This window comes from Acinonyx jubatus, chromosome C2 (genome assembly GCF_027475565.1).
Source record: "Acinonyx jubatus isolate Ajub_Pintada_27869175 chromosome C2, VMU_Ajub_asm_v1.0, whole genome shotgun sequence".
Lineage (NCBI taxonomy): Eukaryota > Metazoa > Chordata > Mammalia > Carnivora > Felidae > Acinonyx > Acinonyx jubatus.
The window spans coordinates 58,896,239-58,922,634 of record NC_069384.1 but is presented as its reverse complement, the minus strand read 5'-3'; the positions used below and the strand labels follow the sequence as shown (position 1 = coordinate 58,922,634).

Below are 26,396 nucleotides of genomic sequence, written 5' to 3'. Positions count from 1 at the left end.
GGTATCATGCCAATTAAAAGGAAGAGTGTATCAAGAAGATCTTGAAGGGAAGAAAGGAGTGGTAATTAATGTCTAATGAATCAAAGAAGTAAGGGAAGGCAAAAACTAAAAAAATACCTGTTTGATTTAGGAACAAATCAGAAGAGGATGTTGACCTTGTAGAGACCAGTTTGAGTGGAATGGTAGGGCAGAAGCAAAGTTGTAGGGCACAGATGGTAAATGGGAAGTGGGGGGTGACTCTTTCAAGAGGTTTGGTGGTGGAAGGGAGAAGATACAATGAGAGAGACTTGTTCACATTTAAATATGGATGAGCTGAAGCCAGTACAGAGAGAGAGGTTGGAGAGGCAGGAGATAGAAGGTCATGGAGTAGAATGGAGGTGAGAGGGTTTAGGTTCTAGAGCACTTGTGGAGATGTTAGCCTTAGAAGGAGGGAACTCTCAATTGTTACAATAAAAAGAAAGAAAGGATGAGTGTATATATAACCAACTTGTATTTTTATTTTTATTGTTACGTTGAGAAAGGCTCTTAATGAAGTAGATGATGAAGAAGAAGGAACCGTTAACAGCCAGTCTGGAGAAAGTGAGAATGAATTGGATAACTCTATCAACTCTCTGTCAAATACGAATGTAGACAGGTATGTATATGTGGCATAAATCTCTACAGTGCTTCCCTTTCTTCCAAGTATATTTCTTTTGATTTTCAGCTTTATTGAGATATAATATAATAATATTATATATATATTGACATATGTTATTGACATATTATAATATTGGGTCTATTTCTGGATTTACTATTCTAGTCCATTGGCCTTGTCTCTCTAGTTATGCTCTAATACCACACTATTTTAATTAGAGTTTGTGGTGTTTGAATAAACTTGCCTCGTAGCTGTTTTTTAATTCAGAGTTTTCTTAATGATTTTTACATGTTTATTTATCCATGTGAACTTTAATATCAATTTGTCCAGCCTCATAAGAAAAGGTTATTGGTATTTTTGTTCTTTTAATAAATTAACTAGGCAGGGGCGCCTGGGTAGCTCAGTCGGTTGAGCATCCGACTTGGGCTCAGGTTACGATCTTGTGTTTTGTGGGTTCAAGCTCCGGTCAGGCTCTGGGCTGACAGCTCAGAGCCTGGAGCCTGCTTCTGATTCTGCGTCTCCCTCTCCCTCTGCCCTTCCCTCCCCCTTACCCCCTCCTTCCCCCACCTCAAAAATAAAGAATAAAAAAATTTAATAAATAAAATAAATAAACTAGGCAGAACTGACATCTTTATTATGTTGGGTTTTACTATCCAGGACAAAGTATATTTTTCCATTTGTTAATGTCTACATTTTTGTTTTTGCAGTGTTTTAATATTTTTCTTATATAGATTTTGCTCATTTTTTGTGGTTTATCCCTAAGTAGTTAATGTTTTGTTGTTGTTGTTATTCTCTTAAATGGGATTTTTCTCTTCCATTATACCTTCTAAGTAGTTGTTTGTGTTTACGAAGGCTGTTGATTTCAGTGTGTTATCTTGATATTCTGCTAACTTATTGAATCTTGGTTGAGTTAGTTTTAGCATTGTTTTTCTAGAGTTTTCCAGGTATTCCATCATGTCATCTGCAAATAGACATAGTTTTATATATTTTCTAAGTGTTATATCTCTAGTTGGTTTCTTTTGTATATTGCAGTAGCTATAGGACAGTATTAAATAATAGTGGAAATAGTGAAAAAAAAATAGTGGAAATAGTGGGCATCTATGTGTTGTCCCTGATCTGTGAAAGTGACTCTTTTGTTTCCTCTTAAGTAAGGTGCTGGTTTTAGAAGTGAAGTTTTTGTTGTTTTTGTTTTTTGTTTTTTAACAATGCTAAGGAAAGGTCTATCAGTTCTTATTTTGAGGTTTTGTTTTGTTTTTTTTTAAATCAGGAATGAGTGTTGACTTTTTCAAGTTCTATAGAGATAATCATATAAGTTTCCTGCTATAGATCTATTAATATGGTGTATTAGATTATGGATTTCCTAATATTGAACTATTCTTGCATTACTGAAATAAATTCCACTTGGCCATGGTGTATTCTTTTCATTATTGTGGTGTTGGATGTTTGTTAATATTTTATTTAGTATTCTTGCATTAATATTCTTAAATAATATTGTCTATAATTTTTTAAATATATAATATCAGATTGAGGTAATAATATTATACTTGATTTCATGAGAAGCATCCAGAACATTTTCTAATTGTTTAAGTCCTAAAATAATTTATCTAGTTTGGGACCCTGTGTTCTTCAAAAGGTTTGTAGAATTTCCCTGTGAAATTATTTGAATGTGGTGCTTTTTTGTGGTGAAGTGTCATAATAACTTTTCTTCTTCCATGGAGAGTGGATTAAACTTTCTACTTCTACTCAAGTCAATTTTGGTAAATTATATTTTCTTAGGAAATTATCCATTTTTTGTAGGCTTGTCAATGTATTTCCATAGAGGTGTGCAAATAATTTCTGTACTTCTAAAAAATGTCTTTTGCTTTTGTGCTTATCTCCCCTTCTTCATTTCTTTTTGTCCTCCCTCCCATGTTTTACAATTAGGTTAGTTAGTGGTTTGTCTATCTTGTTAAATTTTTAAAGAACCAGGATTTTGATTTATTAATTAGAGCTACTGTTTTTCTGATGTCTTCTTATCAATTTTCACTTTTATCTTCGCTTCTTTTAGTTTTCTTTCATTTACTTTGCTTTTTTCTACTTTGCTTTCTTTTGCAGTTGGTAATTTAATATATTTATTTTCATACTTTATTTTTAATTGATAAATATGTTTAAGGTTCTGAATTTTATTCTGGTCTGTGCTTTAAATGTGTAACATATATTCTAATACGTAGTGTTTTATTATTTTAGAAATTAGGTAATTTCAGTTTATATTTTTTCTTTTACCTAAGAGTTGTTTAATAGAAGGTTTTTAAAAAATGTTTCCAGACAGAGGGGCTTCTTTGTTTTTCGTTTTCTTATTTCTAGTTTTATTATACTCAGAGGGTGGTTTATGATATTTCTACTTGTAGAGCTTAATGATGTTTTCTTTGTGGCCTAATATATGATTAAATTTTTGTGAATGCTCCATTTGTGTGCTTGAGAAGAAGGTATATTGTATATTAACAAGGCGTAAAGTTCTATATGTATATCCATAAAATTTACTTCATTGATTATGTTGTTTATTACTTTTTCTGTGTCTCATTTTTGCCACGATCTTATATTGAGAGTAGTGTATTAAAGTCTCTGTTAGTGTTTTCTATTTTTCTTCGCATTTGATGTTTACGTATATTTAATTCTCTTTGTAGTTGAATACCTTCATCCTTGTATGGGTGACTGCTGTGTTTTTTGGTACATGGATATCCAGAAGTATTGTATCTTCATTGTGAAGTATGGCTTTTAGCATTATGAGTGTTCTTTTTCACATTTAATACCTGGGGCTTCAGTTCTACTTTGATATCAGGAGTGAAATCTCTGCCTTCCTGCTTCTAATTACTTGGTTCATCTTTGCTCATCCTTTTATTTTAGCCTTTCTAAATTGTTGGATGCTAGGTGTGTCTTTTATTTTCAGCATAGAGTTGGGTCTTGCCTTGTTAGCCAGTTTGAGAATCTTTTTTTCTTTAATTAGTAAAGTAAGCTTGTAATATTTATTAACATGGTTGATGTGTTTGCTGTCAACTTTGTCATATTATTTTATAGTACTATGGTGTTATACTGTAATTACGGTTTTCTTTCTCTATGTGATGTTTTCTCTGTTCTCTTAAAAATTTCTGTTGGTGTCTAGGAAGTTGGTAATTTTGTTCTGGTTGGTTGCCTTTATATCTACCTTTTATAGAGGGTTTCAGTCCCCTATTTTCTTTAATCTTTTGTTGTCTGGTGTGTTGGCATTAAGTGGTATTTTGACTTCTACCTGCTTCCTGTACAACAAATAAGTTATTCTGTATTCTCATTCTTTCCCTTTTCTCTCAGGCCTTCTCCTCTTTTAGCTGCATATTTTTTGCTTTGACAGAACATAAAACATATTATTCTTCCCTGTGTATTGCCATTTTGGTTTTAGTTTTGGAGCTACAATTAAATATAGTAAATGGTCATCATTGGTCTTTTTTTGATGTTTCCCTAGTTAACTCTTGGTTGGATCTGTCAGGGCTCATGCTATAGCATTTGTGAATATAGTATTCCTTGAGTTCTTGAAAGGCTTAAAAGTTTGAGGGACAGCTTGGCCAGATAGAAAATCTTTGATTGATGCAGTGTTTCTTTAAATTTCCCCATTTTCTTGAAAATGTTCCTCCATTCTTAGTTTGCTTTGAATGTTGCTTTGACAAGTCTGATGATAGAATAATGTTCTTGCCCTTATAAATAATTTGGCATTTTTATGTAGGTACTTAATTTCCTTTATATTTAAATTTTGTTTCTTCTGTCTTTAAAATTTAATATTGCTAAGCTGTGTCTTCGGCTTACCTTTCCAGGTCAGTTTTTCCAACACAGCTGCCCTTGTTGTGTATAGATTCAGTTCTTTTCTTTTCTTAGGATTTATCCTGAAGGTTGGACTTAGAGCTAATACTGTCTTACAGAGAACTCTTTCTGATGCTTTGATAACTAGCCCCCTTTGAATGGATTGCATTATAGGCCTTTTGCTAAATATGTTTCGTAGCAACTAATGTGCAATGTGCATAATTTGCTTGAAGGCAACTCCCTTAGGTTGACATTTGTGGAGCCACTAAATAAGATTTCCCTTTTCCTCTTTTTTTTTTAATAACAGTTTTATTGATTTATAGTTCACATACCATACAATCCACCCACATAAAGTATAACCAATGATTTTTAGTATATGCAGAATTGTGCAACCTATAGTCAATTTTAGAACATTTTCATTACCCTAAAGAAACCCTATATTCTTTAATAGTCAAACCCCATTTCCTCCCAAGCCCTTTAGCCCTGTCTGATCTATCAGATTAATCTATTTTCTATCTCTATATATTTGCCTGTTCTGGACATTTCATATATATGGAATCATTCAATATGTGATCTTTTGTGTCTGGTGTCTTTTACTAAGCATGTTTTCAAGATTCATCCATGTTGTAGCATGTATCTTCGCTTCATTCCTTTTTATGGCTATGTAATACTCCATTGTGTGGTTGTAGTACGTTTTACTTTTCCACTCATCAGTTGGTGGACATTTGGGTTGTTTCCACTTTTTTGTCTCCTACCTCTTCTAAGCCTCCGTCCAACTGAGAAAAAGACAAAGGAATCAGGTGATTGGAGATAAAATATCAGCCTTATCAGTACTAAAGATGATTATAGCAAAAGGCTTAGTGCTTGCTCTAACTCCCTGTACTGCAAGCTCTTCCATTCCTTCCCCTGCTCCCAGAGACTCAGGGCAGAGTCTGCTCCAGTCCCTTCAGTTCAGCGATGAGCGGAGGCTATGTTCTGAGGACAGCCTTCACAGGAGAGAGAAAATAGAAAAGACCAAGCCATGTATTTTCTCTGGGAAAGAGGGAGGAGGATGGGGCCCATATCACCGAAGTCCAGAAAGGGCAAATTGCTCCTGTGATTAGGAGCCATGTAGGTAGGAAACTGGGAGGAAGATGGAATGATTTCTTCTAACACTAAGAAGACTGGCATTTTAGTCATCTGTCTTATAAGTTGAAGAAAATGTATTTTTTCTTTGATTATGAAGTATTAAAAGCTCCATCAATCAAATATGTAAGCAGTTGAACAGTTTAAATGACAGCATTTATTAATTCTAATGTAGCTTGTTGTCTCATAATTTATAGGTTTCTCCACCAACTAAAGGAAGATAATTCTGACTTAATTAAAAAATTGTGGACTGATATTCAGCAGAAAATAACAGCACAGTCACAAGTAACAACCCTTCCAGAAACTCCATCATCTGCTCCTCCATCAGGGGAACAAAACGGTTTGCTCCCCCATTGTCTTACTTCTCCCAGAACAGTGACTTGTTTTAGTATGTTCTTTTTTAAACATAGCAATTTTTAAAGCAATGGTATTTAGTCTTGACTGTCTTTACCTAATTGAATAAGATACTGATAGATCTGTTCATTGGAATGCTTAAAACTTTTTTGTTGTTCACTGGAGATTCTTTTGGAAATACTTTTTCTTTTAGCTGCTCTGAATGCTACCAATGCTGTCAAGAGAATCCACACCAGGCTTCAATCTGAAGAATCTACTGAGACTCTAGACTCAAGCTATGTTGTGGGACAAGTGCTGAACTCAAGGAAGCAAAAACAGTTGTTAAATAAAGGTTCAATCCCTTGATTTGCCAAGATGAATTAGTAAACACATAACTTGATACAACTTCTTTAATCTCTTAGTAAAGTTTTTCCCCTTAAACTCATCCAATCAGAGCCAACTGATTAAGACTTTGTTGAATGGTGGCTAAGAAGTGTTCTATGCCATGTAACTCTGTAGAAAGATAGTTTTAGTGTGTTTGTTATACACAGTGTAAACCTGTATGGATTTTTATGAAAAAATGGTTATAACTTCTATAAAAACCTTTTATAGGGGCGCCTGGGTAGCTCAGTTGGTTAAGTGTCCAACTCTTGATCTCGGCTCAGGTCATGATCTCACGGTTTCATGAGGTCAGGCCCCACGTTGGGCTCTGTGCTGACAGCATAGAGCCTGCTTGGAATTCTCTCTCTCTCCTCTTTCTCTCTGCCTCTCCATGACTTGCACTGTCTCTTTCTCTCAAAATAAATAAACATTAAAAATTTTTTGTTTATAAATTGTGAATAACAGTCAAAGGTTTCTCTAGTAGCTTTCTGGTATAATTTTTCTTGGTCTTATAATAGAATGACTTCTCTCATTATCAGTGAAAGGAAAACTGGATTCTCGTGCTCCTTCCAAGCAGAAAAAGAGCATACTAACAGCTAGCACAGCCTCCACAGACTTACCAAATAGCAATAATTCCAGCCTGGATGTCCTCAAACACATGATAAATGAAGTGGAACATGAAATGGAAGAATATGAACGGTGTACAGGACGTGAGGTCAAGGGACTGCAAAGTAGTCAGGGTCTCACAGGCTTCACTCTGTCTCTGGTGGGCTCCCTCTGTCGCCTGGTTCGGTACCTTAAAGAGGTAAGAGCAAGAAGTTATTAGAGTCTCCTCTTCAGAGTGCGGGTAGATATGCTTAGAGTTGTTTTTTTTGTTTTTTGTTTTTTTTTTGTTTTTGCTCTACCCTTAATTTATTGCAGTCTCCAAATGAAATATAGTCAAATCTGAATAGCTTTATTTAAAATATCTCAGCATGGGGCGCCTAGGTGACTCAGTCGGTTAAGTGTCAACTTCGGCTCAGGTCATGATCTCACAGTTTGTGGGTTCGAGCTCTGTGTCGGGCTCTGTGCTGACAGCTCAGAGCCTGGAGCCTGCTTCAGATTCTGTGTCTCCCTCTCTCTCTGCCCCTTCCCTACTTGTGTTCTCTCTCTCTCTCAAAAATAAATCTTAAAAAAATTAAAAAAAATAAATAATAAAATACCTCAACTTTAGATTATCTGCAGTGAACTTTTATCCTCTTAATTTTCCTCTGCATGCTGATTTATGTATCATCCAATATACTGATACATGGTCAGCTAAGTGATGTTGATTTTAATATGAGCTTTAGTAAAATATAATTAGAGGGGTTAATCTGCTATAAATAAGATCATGTCTTATGCTGATATTGAATATTATTGTTTGGCAGTATTAGATTCAGTAGAACTACTCAACGTGTCCTCCTTCTGATGCTTTTTCTGCTTCCTACTCCCACTTTAGTTGAGTTTGGAGAGCGGCATACCTGTAATCTATAGACACAGATGGGGAAAGTTCTTCATGTTATCTGTGTGACTAACTCAGGCTTTGCATTAGTGTCTGAAGTGGGAGATATTTTGTTGTTGTGAAAATAATTTATAAAACTAGCAGGAATTGTTTTTTAGTTCATTTGTGAATAATCAGTCTTCAGAATGCTGTGGAATTAGAGTTGGGTAAACATTTCATCTTTCAAAAAATCTATTTAAACTATTATTTTTTTATACATTTAAATTTGTTAAATACAACAAAAAATGTTCAAGGACATTTTATTATTAAAATTGTTGATTCATTGCTCTAATTCAAAAATTTTTTAATGTTTATCCATTTTTTTGAGAGAGACAGAGCACAAGTGGAGGAGGGGCAGAGAGAGAGGGAGACACAGAATCTGAAGCAGGCCCCAGGTTCTGAGCTGTTAGCAAAGAGCCTGATGTGGGGCTCAAACTCATGAACCATGAGATCATGACCTGGCCGAAGTTGGATACTCAACCGACTGAGCCACCCAGGCGCCCCAGTCTCTCTAATTCAGATGTTCCAATTTCTCTGGAGATGTCCTCCTAAAATTTGCTTTTTAGTGAAATATTTATTGTATGGTCAGACTTAGGAAAGTCTTCACATTCTTCCACCCTTAAGTTAGGAATCTCTAGGAGTGTACTTTTGGCTCTCTGAAAGTATTACAGGTTTAGAAGCATATACTTTTTAGCTAATCACTTGCTTTATGAAGTTAAACCATTTAAGCCTGTCATTTATTTTTAATTTTCTTTTAACAAACTTAATTTTTGAATTGGTGATGCATTCATACAGTATGAAATTCAGAGAAACAGAGATACAGATAAAAATTCTAATTCTCACCTTTTTTTTTTTATGCTTATTTATTTTTGAGAGAGAGCGAGTGTACACACAAGAGGGGGAGGGGCAGACAGGGAGACACAGAATCTGAAGCAGGCTCCAGGCTCTGAGCTGTCAGCACAGAGCCCCTCGCAGGGCTCAGACCCACAAGCAGTGAGATCATGACCTGAGTCAAAGTCGGATGCTTAACCGACTGAGCCACATAGGCGCCCCCTACTTCCCATCCTTAACTTCCATTTTACGGGTCTGCTTCCTCGGCGCCAGCTCTGACGACCAGGTGTGAGTGTGTCCTTCTAGAGATGCTCTGTGTGTATTCAACCAATATGTATATGTACTTCCCCCTCCACTTCATTCTGCAAAAGTTGTAGTCATTTAATTCTGCATACCATTGTGTTCATTGTGTTCTATTTAAGGAAGGGAAAAGGATACAGTATTTCATTTTAATGAAATATAAACCTTTTAATAAAAATATTTCATTCTCATTACTGTCACATATACTCTAAGTATTTTTTTGACAGCTTTGAGTAGAAACTTTTAGTTTTCAGTACTTGATGCTGTTGATAGTAATTTAGTTTTGGATGGGAGTTGTATTGATGGAAGTGGATTTTTTTTTGTAGAGTGAGCTCCAGCTGCGTAAAGAAGTGGAGACAAGGCAGCGACTGGAACAAATGTTAGGTGATCATCGAGAGCTCATTGATGCTCTTACAGCTGAAATTCTTCTTCTCAGAGAAGAAAATACCGCAACCCAGGTACTTAGATGCAATCAAGCTTTTCTGTGTTTAGTATCATAAAACGTCTAAGGATATATAAGATTCTCCACTGGGTGTTGTATGGAAACCAATTTGCCAATACATTTCATAATAAAGAAAAAAAAGAATATATAAGATTCTCTTCTAGTTGCCTTTGGTTTTGTTATGCTGATGTGATTACCTCTCACTTTATTATCATCAATGGTAGCTTTTATTGAACATTTATTACATTGGAGGTACTATAGTAGAAACTTGGACTTTAAATACATATAGAATAAATCTACTGTCTTTAAGAAACTTATTATTTAGTGGGGAAGACAGAATCTACATTTAAATGGTAACTACCAATATTCTAGTAGTTGATCCAAAATGTGAAATAAAAAAATGTTATGATAGCTACTTTTAATTTCAAAACATCAGGGGATACCATTTGAGGAAGCTTGCTGTAATCATTTGCCATTTAAAATTGTTTACAGTATCTTCAAATTTATTATAGAAGTCCTCTTTGCCACTTGTCTGGATAATTGCTTTTTTTTTTTTTTTTAAACGCTTACACAGGGGGTGCCTGGGTGGCTCAGTTAGTGAAGCATCTGACTCTTGGCTCAGGTCATGATCTCATAGTCGTGAGAATGAGCCCTGCATCAGGCTGTGCACTGACAGAGCAGAGCCTGCTTGGATTCTCTCTCTTCCTCTCTCTGTCCCTCCCCTGCTCATGCATGCTCTCTCTCTTTCTCAAAAACAAAACCAAAAAACTGAAAATAAAAAAAACTTACACAGTATTTCTTCTAGGAAATCTTACTGCCTCAATGCTATGTTCTTCATTTGTGCCTTTTGGATATTCTTTGGATATTGCTCTCCACTCTGTGTCTCTATAGGTTTGCCGAATGTGGATATTTCATATAAATGGAATCTTGCAATTTGTGATCTTTTGTGTCTGTGTTTTTGTTTCACTTAGCATAATGTTTTCAGGGCTTATCTATGTTGTAGCATGTTGTCAGTAGCTCATTACTTTTTTTGTCCACTAGTATTCCATTATGTGGATACACCACATTTTGCTTATCCATTCATCAAGTGATGGATTTTTGAATTGTTTCCACCTTTTTGTATATTATGAATGAATAATGCTGCTGTCAACATTCATGTACAAGTATTTGCGTGAACACAGGTTTTCAGTTCTCTTGGGAAAATGAATGGTTTTTAAATGTACTAACTGGCTCAACAAATCTTTATTGATTTGGGCCTGGCACTGGTCTAGGTGTAGGAAGTACAGTAGTGAACAAAGAAGAAATCTTTACCCTCGTGGAGTTTATATTCTAAATAAATCCTGGGGGAAAAAAAAAGCAGAGTATATTGTAAGTTAGATGGTGGTATGTGGTATAAAGAAGAATAAAGCAGGTAAGAGGCATAGCAAGTACCTAGGATGGGAATTGTAATTGGGGTGGGCCATGCCTGTGAGGAAGGCCTGAAGGAGGTGAGGGAGCGAGTGTGCAGATAGCTAAGAGAAGAGCAGTCTCGGCAGAAGAACAGCAGGTGCAGAGGTCTTGAGGTGAGAGCGTGGCTGTTGAGCACAAAAGCATGAGGATCAGAATGTCTGGAGTCGAGTGTGGAAGAGTAGTAGGAGGCAAGAGCCAATAGATAAGCTGTGTCATGAGGGCTTGCAAGCTGGGTAAGAATTTGGGTTTTTATGTTGGGTGAGAAGGGACACCATGGAAGGGTTTTGAGGAGAGAAGAGATGTGATGTGATTGAGGTTTTATGAGGATCACTGTGGGCGGCTGTGTGGAGACTAGATCAGAGATCACTGCCCTTTCTCGGTTCATGGTGCCCTTATTATCTCAAGATCCCCGTAGGCTGAAAGAAATACCCAACAGTTTCCTTTATTAAGTAGTTCGGCTCAAACTACTTAGTAAGTATTTATGTCTCAACAACTTAGATGCTGTTTGGAAAAAAACCCACAAAATATCAAAGTATTGATAGAAAAAGTTTTATTTGTATTCATGATTAAATAACCACAATTATTTACTGATGGGATATGTCTACCTGCTGGGTACTGTACAGCTTCTCAAAGCTTGGAATCATTTTGGATATTGCCATTCTTATTTCCTATTCCACAGTAATTTTTATGCAGTGTTGCTTTTTATCATAGCAGCTACTGACAGCCCAGCTTCATGAAGATACGACATCATGAAAAGGAATGTATTTTGATCTAATATGGAAGCTGTGAACCACCTCAAGCTAGGAGTTCACTGGTGCCTGACAGATGTTGAGCAGCAGTGTTTTCCTTAAAAATATAAGATGTCCTGTGGTGCCCCTGTGGAGGCCCAAAGTGCTTCAAACCTTTTGGGGAAAAGTATAGAACTAGACTCTAGGTGGTCAAACATGGAAGCAGAATGTTACAGACAGGAGTTAATGAAATAATCCAAGTGAGACATGGCAGCCTGGTCTAGGTTGGAAGTGGGAGAGGCTGTGAAAAGGGACTAAATTGTGAATGTATTTGGAAGGCAAGCAGTAGGATTTGCTGATATGGGGCCAAGGAGAGGATGTGAGAGAAGAGTCAAGGATGATTCCAAAGCTATGGACTGAATATTTGGAAGGATAGAGGTGCTGTTGATGAGGTGGGGTGTTCAGGGAGAATTTGGTTGTGCACATGTAAAGTTGGAGCCTATGTGAGTTCTAGGTGGAGATGCTGAGCAGGTCATTGGAGAGGAGTGTGGAATTTGGGAAAAAATTTGGGCTGGTATGAAATTGTTTAGTAGATTTCATTCACTAGTCCTACCAATAATACTTCTGACTTCTGGCCATCTCTGATTTTTATCAAATGTCTGTACCTCTTGGATATATATGTATATATCTATGTGTGTATAATATCTCTTCTCTCTGTATATATTTTCTCTTAACATTATTTTATATACATTACTATAAACACTTACAGGATCACGTTTTTTCAGTTTAAATGCCCGTATAATATTCTGTTAAATTTCCTCCACCTGATATACTTGCCTCTTGGGGTAGCTTGAGTCAGTTGATACCATCTATATAAAAGAGGTTTTATAAATCAAAAGCCCTATAAAAGGTTAATCCTTATTATTCTGGCAGTGTATTTATTAATAATATTCTGTGATACATTTAACCATTCTTCTATCATGAGACTTTTAAAATATTTATGATTATGTGTTCTTACAAAGGCACTATTTTAGTGTTTGAATGGAAGTTCAAAGTTCCTAGACTATTTAAGATAATGATATGGTTATACATATCTAGGTGATGATTTGATGTCTGATATGTCAATGATGTTATTTAATTCTTTTTTCTCCAGGCAAGGCTTCAGCAGTACATGGTCACAACAGATGAGCAACTTATATCGCTCACACATGCCATGAAGAACTGTCCTGTGATAAAAAGCAATGAAGAAAATCAGGCATCAGAAAGGGGATCTACGAGTAGGAAAATTATAGACAGTCCAGGTGGGTGTGGTCTTATTACCCCAGGTTGGTATTAAAACACTGATAGAATAAACAAGACTCTAAACTTACGTGGAGTTATTGGTTGTTGGTACATATGCAGCACTGTCACTACTTTGTCAGTATGGCAATGGCCACTAGTATTTTCAGCTAATATTTATTGGGTTATTGCTGTATGCCAGGCACTTTTTGAGTGTTCTACATGTATTATCTCATATACCCCTCATAATAGTCTTATGAGGTAAGTATCTTTGTTATCCCCATTTTCTCGATGAGAAAACCAAGGCTTAGAGAGAACTGGTAACTTAGCAAGATCATACAACTGGAAAGTAGCAGAACTTGCTTCCTATACCAGTGGGGCTTTCATGCCAGCACTTTTCATCACTGTGCACCAGGCTCAGGAGGAGAGGAGATGGTCTTGGAAAGAAAAAGAAATACCGGGTTTTAGAAATTCTGATGTTTTGAAAACCTTTCTTCACTTTGTGTACCTTCATATGCCACAGGCTGAATAGGGCATTTAGGCCTTTTCATGTTTTTTGCTTCTAAGTAATATCTTGATGAGTGTCTTGTGTGGAGAGTGTTTTATGTATCGTAGGAGTGTTTTCTCATGAGGGATTCTAAGAAGTGGCTGAGTAAAATTTGACTTGTGTGAGATACACTCAATGGCTAGGGCAGGCCTCAAGGGCTAGGGGCCACCAGTGCTTTTCTCAAAAATGGCCTCTTCTTCCCGGTGCTGCCCCCTCACGAGTTACGGCTAAGGAGGATGTGGCCTAGAAAGTGAAGGCTCTAGAGTCCATGTGATTTTGCCTTTTATGGAAATGCATGTAAGCATAAACACCTGCAGTGTGTCCATGGTTTCTTTAAGTGCTAATGGCCTCTCATCTTCTTCAGAGGGCCCAGCTGTAAATGCTGATGTCTCTGTGCCGTTGGTGTTCCGAGGGGAAGAAGTGGCTGCATTGGCACAGGAAGACTTGCCTGTTAAACTGTCTCAGGTGCCAGCCCCGCCGGGTAGTGCGAACGTGGCCACCAGTTTTCCGGCACATGTATTTGAGCCAGCTGTGTTGTTAACACCACCCAGGCAGAAGAGCAGCTCCGGATTCTCTCCCTTGCAGGAAGGTGAGCAGGCTTCTTCTAGAGTGGTGTGCCTGTTGCCTTTTTATGCCTTAAATATGTAACACTGTGTCCATTTTTACCTGATAAACTGAATTTTGAAAGCTGTTGATTGCTGCACATAATCTTTAAGCTGGAGGAGGATTTTTCAGGGTTGTTTATATCATGTATGTTACATCAATGGTGAAATATCATGTTGAATTTCATTATGTATCTGTTCTGTTGGACATTGTAAATATTAAATCAGATCAAAGGATCAAAGTCCTCAGCATTAAAATGCCGAGTAAGGGAAATCCTCTTTTCCCTATGTTCCAGGAACACAGGAAAGGGTAAGAAACAGGAGGAGATTATCCTCCAGAGAGTAATGAAAGCTTAACCAAAGAAGGGTAAGAGCTGTGACTTTTAGGCATTTGTAATTCAGATGTGGTTAACATCTTTCTCATGGAAACTGTTTAGCTTATTAGTCAGTTGAGGTAATTTTATAATGAAAATTAAAAATAGCTTTAGAGCCACTTTTTGCAGGACATATATAGAGTTAAGAATAAAAACATTTAAATTTAAAATTAGGTCAGAGATTCGTCACTTGGGGGCTCATGGATGGTCTTTAGAAGTTCCATGGAATGCTTCATTGTTTGGAAAATTATATTTATTTGTCCACCTGTGCATTCTTCTAGAACTGTAGCTTTTTTTCCCCCATTTTTAGAACAGTTCTTTAATCAAAAAAGTACCTTAGACTCTTCTCCAGTGTTTTTAGAGAAATATTAATTCAGCCTTGATTTGCCTACATTTTTATTTCTTTAAAAAGAGTGTTTACATTCTTGAATAGGGGAACAGAATAATAACTTTTTTTTTTTATTTTGAGAGAGAGAGAGAGAGAGAGAGAGAGAGAGAGCGAGCGAGCATGAGCAGGGGAAGGCAGAGAGAGAGAGGATCCGTGCAGTGACAGTGCAGAGCCCAGCGTGGGGCTCAAACTCATGAACCATGAGATCATGACCTGAGCTGAAATCAAGTATGGCGTTTAACTGTCTTAACCACCCAGGCGCCCCCACAGTAATAGCTTTTGTTGTCACTGGGACTTAACAAATTTTGTCAGATTTTCTGTACTTTTCAATAAAGGACAGGAAGAGGCCATAAAGGTTAAAGAAATGACAAATCCTTACCATTATAAAATTTGTCTTGGCCTTTAATATGTGATTGCAGAATCTGTCAGATCTGTGTGGCATAGGGAGACAGTGCTAGACTGAGAGTCAGAAGTGCTGAAGTCTTGGCCAACCCAATGACTAGCCGTGAGGCATGCATTTTCTGCATTTCATTTTCCTAGCTCTAAAATGAAAGATTTTTCTTTTATCTTTAATGTTCCTCGAGCTCTGTAATTCTGTGATTCAGTATTTCCTCTTCAGAGGCTAGAGAGTATTGTTAAGTCTGGTTAGATTTAGGAAATATGATTTCAATTCTGATTTCTGTTCAGGTTAGATTTTCATTCCTTAAAGTAATCTTTCAAATGTTTACATGGTATTAGTAAGCTTGTCTAATGATCTCTTTTGATATATTCTAAATTATTTTCCATTGGTGATAGTAAAATAGCTTGAAATTCTTTTAAAGAAATGATGACGGTAAATACTTTTACTCTGATTACAAATAATACTAAATGTTTACTAAAGCAAATTATTTGGGGACTATTATAGACAACACTTTGTTAGCAGGTTTGCACTGAAAATAACACTATACATTTCTTTTACAGTGTGCAGATAGGATAACCTTTGAGTGTGTATTGTTAGTTGAAGTTTTATCATCATATTTTTCAGCATTTTGTTTAGAATGCTCACATGTAAAGAATTGTTCAGTTAAACTGAACATGTGGATAAAGGTAGGAGATACATAGGGCCCTTGATCAGCATTTAGTTGTGCTCTAGAACAACTCTGCCTGATAGAACATCCTGTAGTGATGAAAATGTTCTATGTCTTTTCCATTCAGTATGGTAGCCACTAGCCTCAGGGGACTGTTGAGCACTGGAAATGTGGCTAATATTACTGAAGAACTGAATTAATAATTTTACTTAACTTTAATTAATTTGAATTTGAATTTGAATAGCTGCATATGCCCAGAGGCTATCATAATGGACAGGCTTACTCTAGAATTTCCTGTCATAGATATTTTCCTTTAGCTACTAATCAACTTCTACTTACAGCCACACTTTTTGAAAGAGTAGTATATTAAGCTGTTTTCATTTTCTTATCTCCCATTCGTTTTTTACTTTCAGATGTTAATTCTAATTTATATTTCCATGTGCTTAAAAAAAAAAGCACATACAAGGGTCTCTTCCTCTTTCATCTTTAGGCCTGTGCTAAGAGGGAATCATTTTTTTCCAATTTGATTTCTGCTTATCTTGTGGTGGTCTCCATAATTAATATAAAATATTTTTATATTTCTTTGCTTAGATGTCAGCTTTACACAATAATTATAGACTCTCCTTTATTAAAGAAGAGGGTTTAAAAAATTTATTTTTTATTATTTTATTTTATTTTTGAGAGAGACAGAGCGCCAGCAAGGGAGGGGCAGAGAGAGACAGGGAGACACAGAATCCAAAGCAGGCTCCAAGGGCTGAGCTGTCTGCACAGAGCCTGACTTGGGGCTCGATCTCACGGGTGGTGAGATCATGACCTGAACTGAAGTCAGACGCTTAACCGACTGAGCCACCCAGGCGCCCCGTATTAAAGAAGAGGTTTTAATTAATATTAACCTACTTCTCTTCTCTAATTTGGAAGACTACATTTTAATTTTTAATTCTTCTGTTGTTTAACTTTGTGTTTTCAAATACTTTTTATTTCTTCTTGGTTCACTTTAGGCAGTATATCTCAGCTTTCTGCTATGTAAGACAAGGATCCTGGCTCCCCTTTCTGGCTCTCCTTTGCTTCTACTTCCCACCTTCAGTCAGCCTACCTTTCCTTTTACAGGATCACAGTTGGTAACATTTACGTTGTTCCATTACCACACTTATGTCTTCTGTGTCTTGTCTACAGATGGATACTGAAAGTTGAAAACAAATGACAATTATTTTTTGTTTTGTGATCCATTGTTACTATCAATCCTTGTGCCACAGGAAGGAAAAAGTTCTTCTGAAGATCAAAGTGAAATTTGTGTGTGTGTGTGAATTTCTTTATTTCACTTCATCTGTTGCTCAGAATCTTTAAGCTTGCTCTGCATTTATGGTGACTTTCTTGCTCAGTTTTTGTTTTGCCTGGAATTTCAAATTGCTCTTACCTCTTGTTTTCACAAGAATAATGTGCTTTACACGTGAATAATATCTTCTGGTCCTTTTACTGTCTGTGGCATGGAATCCACTTTCATCTCAGGGATACTTTGTAAAAGCTCTTCATCCCCTGGTCTGGTCTTGACTGATTGCTCGCTGGGCCCACTGCACGCCTCTTATCTTGGGAATTGCTAACATTACACTCCTGGATTGCATCTACTATTTCCTGGATGCCATTTCTTCTTCTTCTTTGGTTTTCTCCCTCAAGTTTTTGAAAGAAATCATCAGAATGGGTATATAGAAGGTAAACCCTAAGTTCTTAAAAATTTGAGAATATTTTTACTTTTCTATTGATAATTTGTCTAGATACAGAATTCTAGGTTCATATTCGTTTCCCCCTGAGAAATCAAAGGCATTGTTCCATTGATTTTTAGTATCTGGTGTTGTGGTTGAGATGTCAGATGCAATATCTAATTTTTATTTCTTTGTATTTGACCTACTTTTTCTCTGTGGAAGCTTTAGGGTTCCTTTGTTGTAATTCTGACATTGCATAATGTGTGTCTAAATAATAGTTTTGTTTTTCTTTTTTTTTCTCATTGCACAAAGAGGCACCAGTGAGACCTTTTGGACTAAAGACACATAAATTTCTGAAGTTTTAGAAAACTGTATGTTGACCTTTTGGATTATTTTCTTATGTATTTAGCTTTATATCTTCCTTCTTATATTCTGGAGGATTTTTTTCATTTTGTGTTCAAACCTGTCTTTTAGATTTCTTTAATTCACCAAATTGTATGTTTAATTTCTAAGCAAGAGCCCTTTCTTATTGTCTAATCTATTTTCATTGATGCTTATTACAACTGCATTGTCTTCTAGAAACTCTCTTCTGAGTAGACCATTTAGAATTTTGTTACATTATCTTCTGTACCTGGATTTTCCTTCTCTTCCTCTTAGTCTCTTGTTCTGTTTACCTATCCTGGTTTTTCTCTTTGTGCTGTCAGTTTTCCTCATATGTCTGGTGTTACTTCATGGCCCATGATAGTTAAGAATAAATGACATGACTGAATGTTATAGGTGGTTGGCATACATTTGCTCTTCTGTATAGGTGAGTCTTGGTCTGTTTTCCCAGTAGGCTTTCCCTTCAGCAGTTACTTTGTATATGTGGACATGCTCTGTTAACTGCTGGCCTCCTTTTAGGGTATGCAATATGCAAGTAAGATCGAGCTGTTCTGCTGGGGCTACCACATTTACTTTCCCCAATGCTGTTTTGTTGTTGTTGTTGTTTGTTTGTTTGTTTTTTGTTTTTGCTTTCAAGGATGGGTGGGGGTAAGTAGTGAGCACAGCCTGACTGACGTAACTATACAGTAGACGAACTTCCAAGTTATTCTCCAGTTTTCAGTCCTACTTCTCACTTTCTCCCTCTGTACTGTCGTCTTTGAGCTAACAGCCTTTTTAGGGTTCCCCCAGAAAGACTGGCTTTTACCTGTAGCTTCCTTAGAATACATATATGTGTTCTGCACCGTGTCTTCTGCTCAATTTCATTCTTTCACATCCTTCTCATCTACTTTCAGTCTTTCAGAAATGTGTTGAAGTATCTCATTTGCTAATGACTCTCTTCCTAGACCATTATCTTTACTGATGTGGGTTTTACAATTTTTTAAATTTCATTTCCTTGTTGTCAGTGAAAGGAAGCGAGCCTATGATGTTGAACTAGGAGCATCTGTCTCCCCAGTTCACTCCCTATTAGGTCATTTCACCTAAACTACTCTTGCTAAGAGCTCTGGTGGCCTCCAGGTTAATAACTCCAGTGTATTTTTCTTCTGTCTTTGTGTTCTAGTTCTTACAGTAGCATTATATATAATTAATATATAATCATACCACATTTGTTTCCTTCATACCACATTCCTATAATATTTCTCTCTCCTTTCTGGCTGCTCCATTTTAGTCTGCTTTGTTTGCTAGCTTCCCCTCCTTTTTTTTTTTAAATTTTTTTAATGTTTATTTATTTTTGAGACAGAGAGAGACAGAGCATGAATGGGGGAGGGTCAGAGAGAGAGGGAGACACAGAATCTGAAGCAGGCTCCAGGCTCTGAGCTGTCAGCACAGAGCCCGACACAGGGCTCGAACTCACGGACAGTGAGATCATGACCTGAGCTGAAGTTGGGCGCTTAACCGACTGAGCCACCCAGGCGCCCCCCCTCCTTTATGAAGCTCTAAACACTGACTTCCTTCTTTGTTGGTATTGGTTTCTTTTCTGACTCTATTCTTTTTCTCCAGATAATCTTGGCTTCTAATACTATGTATATGCCAGTGACTTCCAATTTTGTATCTTAGCCTAGATGACTCTCTTGAGTTCCTGACCCATGAAGAATCCATCTGCTTGGATGGATATTGGGATAAATCATAAGGCACCTTAAACTTATCCTGTTCAAAATGGAATTCTTTTTTTTAAATGTTTATTTATTTTTGAGACAGAGAGACCAAGCGTGCATGAGTGGGGGAGGGGCAGAGTGAGAGGGGGACAGAGGATCCAAAGAATTGACAGCATGGAGCCCAATGTGGGACTCAAACTAACGAACTCTGAGATCGTGACCTGAGCCGAAGTCGGTTGCTTAACTGACTGAGCCACCCAGGTGCCCCCAAAATGGAATTCTTGGTAGCTTCCGTTCCCCCAAATCTGTTCTTATCTTCTCCCTCTCTAAATTGTATCACTACCCACTCAGCTGTGCGTGCCATCTTGATCGGTGTTTCCTTTACTCCCCACTTCCAGTTCATCACTCTTAGTTATGTTGCTAAAATGTTTCTCAAATTTATTCACTTCTCCATCTTTGTAATCAACATACCTTCATCAGAGCTACTGTCATCTTTCTTCTAGACTACCATGGCTTACTGGTCTCCCTACTTCCATTCCTGGGCCTTCCAAATAACCACAGCATTTATGAAATATAAATTGAGTCGTTGCCAAACCTTCTCCAGGTTTCATTGCTCTTGGATTGAATTATAAAATTCCAGGGGCGCCTGGGTGGCTCAGTTGGTTAAGTGTCTGACTTCGGCTTAGTTCATGATCTCACGGTCATGGGTTTGAGCGCTGCATCGGGCTCTGTGCTGACAGCTCAGAACCTGGAGCCTGCTTCAGATTCTGTGTCCACCTGTCTCTCTCTGCCCCTCCTCTGCCTATGCTCTGTTTCTCTGTCTCTCAAAAATAAATAAATGTTAAAAAAATTATAAAATTCCTAACATGGCTTAAGTTTCTGTATACCTCTCCAGGCTCATTTTTCCAGTTCTCCCTTATTGCTGTGCTATGCTAAACTGGCCTCATTTCTTTGCTCTTTCCTATTTTGGGACCTTCACATATGTTGTTCTCTCTGCCTGTAATGTTTTCGCTCTGCTTTCTGCCACATACATAACCATTTAAAAATTTTACTTCTTCAGAGATGCCTTTCCTGACCATCCTCAGTTTACATTAGGTATTTATACTCTCCCTACCCCCAGGATTCCCTGGTATGAATTAATGCATGTATTAAAATGTGAACTTGGCAGGTTTTTTTTTTACAAGGATACTGACGAAGCCTTAAGGAATATGAAATTGTCTGTGATTTGATTGTTTAGAGGTGGCATTGCTGAAATATTCCCTGCTGAAATAATTCAGGCATTCAGAAGCCAAACCGGTCTACTGAAATACATCTCTAACTACCATGATGAGTAATGAAAAGATTATAGTGCGAATCTGTGGTTAAATGATGCATGTTTATTCTGATATTTTATCTACAGTATTGAGGAGGACTGTTCAAACTCGCCCTGCTCCACAAATTCCTCCAACTGTGGAAATAATTGAGAAGGAACAAAATTGGGAAAGGAAGACTTTATCTACTGGCACAGACAATCAGAATCCAAATGAAGAAAGTCACCTCTTCACTCAGAGGTGGAGGGTCTCTCACATGGGGGAAGATCTGGAGAACAAAGTCCAGGCTCCTTTTGTTAACCTCTCACAGCCCTTCTATAGTTCCCATTCACACACTCAGCAGGCCAGAAACCCCGAGTTCTCAGAAGAGCCCCCGGTACTGGGAGAGGGGCAACAGCTTAGAGCAAATGAGGCATTAATACAAAGAAAGGACATCATGGCCCGGTTCGCAGAGTTGACACTGCAGAACTCAGCTATCAAAGCACATCTGAATAATATTATTGGGCCAGGAGGAGAGCAAGGGGATGGACTTCGGGAATTAAACAAACAAGAGACCAGTCATGCAAGCGACGTGGCTGCAGTGAGTACCAGTTAAGGATCGACTAGGAACATTTAGGAGTTTAACTATATTGCTGGAACATCTTAAGGGCCTCCTTTCCTGAAGTGATCCTGGATATCTTTGAGGCTGCTACTCGAAGGTTTATGCTTAGTCATGTCCTCATCACAGAGTAAGGAAAAGTTATTTATCAGTTTGTTTAACACATACAGTAAAAGAGGATAATATAAAATAGAACACAAGGAAAATGAATGAGGAAAATAGGACAAGGTAAAATATGAAAGAAAGCCAAAATTAAACTGGGAATGAAGTTGTAAATATAAAATGTAGAATTAGTATGAATTGAAAGTCTGCCACACAGCTACATTTTAACTGAAAGCATTTCTGCTCTTAATTTTTTTTTTAATGTTTGTATATTTTTGAGAGAGAGAGAGAGAGATAGAGCATGAGCAGGGGAGGGGCAGAGAGAGAGAGGAAGGCGCATAATCCGAAGCAGGCTCCAGGCTCTGCGCTGTCAGCCCAGAGTCCAACACGGGGCTCCATCCCATGAACTGTGAGATCATTACCTGAGCTGAAGTCGAATGCTTAACCAACTGAGCCACCTAGGTACCCCAAAAGCATTTTTTACTCTTAAAGGGGCTTATACAAGAGAATTATGTGTAGCTGGCCCTCAACTCATGAGGAGTTAATTTTTTAGGATGCAGAATACATTTTCTTAAAGAAATGATGTTTTAAAGGATTATTAAAGTGAGACTTTAATGTATGTATGAGTCATCTGGAGATTTTTCTAAAATGCAGTTTCTGATTAAATAGTTTTGAGATAGCACCTGTGCATTTCTAGTTAGTTCCCAGATAGTAGACTGAGGATTATACTTTGAATAACAAAAGTCTGCTTATTATAGTCCAGGAGTTTTGTAAGTTAAATAAACTGTAGGCTAAGCTGGTAACTTAAAATCTTCATTTTCTTGTTTGTGGGGAGAAAAGGAATTCGAAGTTCCAACTGGTAAGTGTTTATACAGACATGTTCTCATGCTGGTCCCAGTGATGGGGGAGACTTCCTTTTATCCCTTCATGAGCCAAATTGGCTCCTGTGAGGGTTCTGATAGGGGATGGGATAGTGTTTTGGCAGTGGGAAGGATCTGGGAAACTTTATGGATTAGGGGGGCTCCGGAGGGGATTGCTTCTATAAAGAGCTTTACCAATGTTAGATTCAGGGCTTCTATGAGGAAGTTCAGAAAGGGGCGGGGGAACAAGGGCCACTTCTGTCAGCGCTGGCTCCTGGGAGATAAGGGCAATGTGAGTACGGAGTCACTGAGTTATTACTCGGTCAGAAGGGACTAGCAGAAGAGGAGAAAAAAATTAGGAGTGAGCAGGACATCAGTGTAGATGTGTGTAAGTACAAATTGCCTTAATTTTTGAGTCACTGAAGGTGTTTTCTATGTTTACAGAGTTTTTGACAGTTGTTCAAAACAGGTTAACTAAGTCTTGGTTTTAAAAAGGCAACAGAGTTAAAAATTGAATTTGCCTTATTTTCTAATTAGTATGTAGATCGGGCTAGTGGACACAGTCGAATATTTTTGTTTTCACCACCTTCTTTGTCATAATCAGAATTACAAAATGATCTTTAATTTAAATTGTTTTGCTTATCTCTCTCTCTTTTTTTTTTTTTTTACTAATGGGCATAAGCTACAAATTAGTGATTTCTATTAGGAATTGTTTTTTTCCCAAAGGGACATATTTAACTAAATGAAATAAGAATGACACATATATTCCTCTTAGGAAGTTTCATACTAAACGTAGTTATATTCCACATGTGTATGTATATGTATATGTATATGTGGTTTTTTTCACTCTACCTCCCATATTCCTTCACAGTCATCACCTTTTTCAAATTAGATCTCTGAGGCCAAACGTGGCCTGGGGAGGCTGACCTGTGGTCAAGGAGAGCAATAAGATTCCTAGAAATCTTTGCCAAATAACTCATGGTACACGTATGAAGATTGGGGTGGCAGAATCATCTCTCAAGTACAGCAGATCCTCTTTTGTATGTTGCGATTCAAACTGCACATCTGTCATTATAATTATTTAGAAGCCAGGTCACTAGCAGTATTGTCTTTGCTCATGTGATCTTTTGTGCCCCTCAGCAAACGTGAAGAGATACAGGAAAGCTTTGCCTTACAGTACTCCCCATGGAGAGAGGGAGTAGAAGGTCTGTGTGGTACCAGTAACAGAAGGATTCGTATCCCTTTCCTTTAGCCCTAATTTTTCTTTTTTTTTTTCCTTTTTTTTTTTTTTAATGTCTGTTTACTTTAGAGACAGAGAGAGAGTCAGAGCATGAGCAGGGGAGGGGCAGAGAGAGAGAGGAAGGCGCATAATCTGAAGCAGGCTCCAGGCTCTGAGCTGTCAGCAAAGAGCCCGACTCTGGGCTCGAACTCACGAACCATGAAATCATGACCGGAGCTGAAGTCGGACACTTAACCGACTGAGCCACCCAGGTGCCCCAGCCCTAATTTTTCAATTAAATGACTTGTAGATTTTATTCTTTGCCTACTATTCAAGTTTACATATAGCAAGGGTGGTGAATACTAACTAGCTGGCTTTTAGTGGAAGAGTTTATGTTTACAAACAGTCAAAATTGTTTGGATTATTTCTGATATGGAATTTGTGCCTTTTTTTTTTTTAAGACTTATCCAACAACACAGCCTTTCACACCAAGTAGCATGGAGGAACGGATTGCAGAATTGAATCGGCAGAGTATGGAGGCTCGTGGAAAACTCTTGCAGTTAATAGAGCAACAGAAACTTATTGGTTTGAATCTTTCTTCCCCACCAGTATCACCTATTCCATCACCTCTCAGAGCATGGACTGGTTGGTCACAAATTCATGATTTAAAAGCTAGACACATGAGAGTTTTCACTTTCTTGATTTTGAGCTGAAAGAAATCTCAGAGCATATATTTCAGTGCCTTCAATTTTACATAGAAAGAAATAGACCTGAGTCATGTCGAAAGAAAAAGACCTAAGTCTCTGGGTAGAAAGCTATTCCATGGTGCCTGTAGGTAATCTTTGGTGTCTGAGTTCCTAAGTTGCCCTATGTGTAAATGGGATTCATTAAAGTGTATGATTCACTTAGGATATTTGCTGTGGCTAAGTGTAGAACATAAGGGTTGGGGTGCCTGGGTATCTCAGTCAATTAAGTGTCCGACTCAAGTTCAGCTCAGGTCATGATCCCAGGGTCATGGGATTGAGCCCCATGTCAGGCTCCACACTGAGGGTGGAGCCTGCTTGAGATTTTTTGTCTCTCTTTCTCTCTGCTCCTCCCCGCCCTGCTTGTGCCCTTCCTCTCTCTAAAATAAATAAATAAATAAAAAAACCCAAAAACCTAAGCATCAAAATGATTTAGAGTTTCATCAGCAACAAATTACAAGTTATTTTGTTAAAACTAATTAAAACATTTTTATTTGTAAATTAAACTTTCCATTCTGTTATTACTTTTAGGAATGTGAAAAACCAGAGGGGGTTCTAAATAATAGAACAGCAACTAAAAAATTAGTTGTCATAATATTTACGTTCAAAAGGGTACTGATGAAGTGGCTCTCAAGTTGTTCTTTAGGCAAAAATTGAATTACTAAGACCCTCAAGAGGGTCGAGCTGTGTGAAAGCTATAGAGAAACTAATTTTGGCTCAGGATAAAAGAAGGAAAATCTTTATATCAGTAAGTGGTATTTTCCCTAAGGTGCTCAAGCATCGGTGTTTTAGAGGGATTCATATGTCCTGTGGTGGTTGAGGAAGGAAGGCTACCTTTAAGGTATCTGCCAATAAGACTTTTAGAAAATTTTTATTCCAGTGTAATCATCATAGTGTTACATCAGTTTCAGGTGTACAATATAATGATTCAGCTTGTATACCTTACTCAGTGCTTACCACAACTAGTGTACTCTTTTTTTAAGATATTTATTAATTTTTGAGATGAGAGAGACAGAGAGAGAGAGAGCACTAGACGGGTGGGTGGAGCAAGAAGGAGAGAGAGGATCCCAAGCAGGCTCCAAGCTGTCAGCACGGAACCCAACGCGTGGCTCAAACTGACAAACCTTGAGATCATGACCTGAGCTGAGACCAAGAGTCAAATGCTTAGCCAGGTGCCTGCTGGTTAGTGTACTCTTAATCCCCTTCACCTGTTTGACCCATCCTCCCACCCACCTCCTCTTTGCCAAAAAGAATTTTCCTTTCAGTTACAAATCATTTCTGTTTTGAAACTTCAGACCTAGAGAGCAGACTCTTGAAAATTACTGGAAAATGACGGATAATCCGTTTCCTTGGGGATCTTTCTTTGTTTAGTCTAGGCTTCTTCACATGACAGCTTTGTCTGCTGTTCTTCATAGTCACGAAGCCTAGAGATGACTTCTGATTAGAATGAGTACATTAAATCACTCAGTAAGTCTGAACATCTATTACCTGCCAGCCTGTTCTGGGCCCTGGGGAGACTGCTCCAAACAGGACAAATCCCTGTCCAGCTTGACTACTTTAGCATTCAAGTTGGGGAGCAGGCAGGAAACAAAGAAGCAAATAAATAGATAATGTTAGTGCTAAGTGCAGTGAAGAAGAATAAAGCAAATCACTCTTAAGAATAATTTTGTAATTACATTAGACATCTGTGTGTCAATAGTTCCTTAAGGTTTAAAGTACTTTCATTACTGTTATTTAGTCCTCAACACATCCTGTGAATAGATAGAGCTGATATTATAGCTATTTGCTACCTGAGTAAAGTGAGGCAAAAGAGGTTAACTGATTATCTAAAGCAAATTGGTAAATTTGCAACTGTGTTCTTTTCATTCCAGTGGCTATATCTCCAAGATATTCTTTTTTAAAGTAAAATTCGTGCTTTCATGAGAGCCTTTGTACACTATGATGATAAAGATAAAAATAAATCATATGCCATGCAAAACCTCTTTTG

The 26,396-nt window shown here is 37.5% G+C and overlaps 1 protein-coding gene across 8 annotated transcripts in view; it reads left to right on the top strand.

The window, feature by feature from the left end:
* SPICE1 (spindle and centriole associated protein 1) overlaps positions 1-26,396 on the top strand; it is a 52,225-nt gene that overhangs the window by 22,786 nt on the left and 3,043 nt on the right. For 5 of the 8 annotated variants that reach the window (XR_001430704.3, XM_015075302.3, XM_015075298.3 and 2 more), the window contains exons 7-15: positions 522-634; positions 5,764-5,954; positions 6,114-6,251; positions 6,820-7,085; positions 9,257-9,388; positions 12,703-12,850; positions 13,739-13,963; positions 20,977-21,467; positions 24,128-24,311. Coding sequence is in view for 6 of the 8 variants with exons in the window: in XM_015075302.3 (XP_014930788.2) it covers positions 522-634; positions 5,764-5,954; positions 6,114-6,251; positions 6,820-7,085; positions 9,257-9,388; positions 12,703-12,850; positions 13,739-13,963; positions 20,977-21,467; positions 24,128-24,311 (1,888 nt within the window). In the remaining 2 variants the exon portion in view is untranslated. The remainder of the gene's footprint in view (positions 1-521; positions 635-5,763; positions 5,955-6,113; positions 6,252-6,819; positions 7,086-9,256; positions 9,389-12,702; positions 12,851-13,738; positions 13,964-20,976; positions 21,468-24,127; positions 24,312-26,396) is intronic. The other 3 variants (XM_053220870.1, XM_015075303.3, XR_003420691.2) reach the window with 2 other exon arrangements.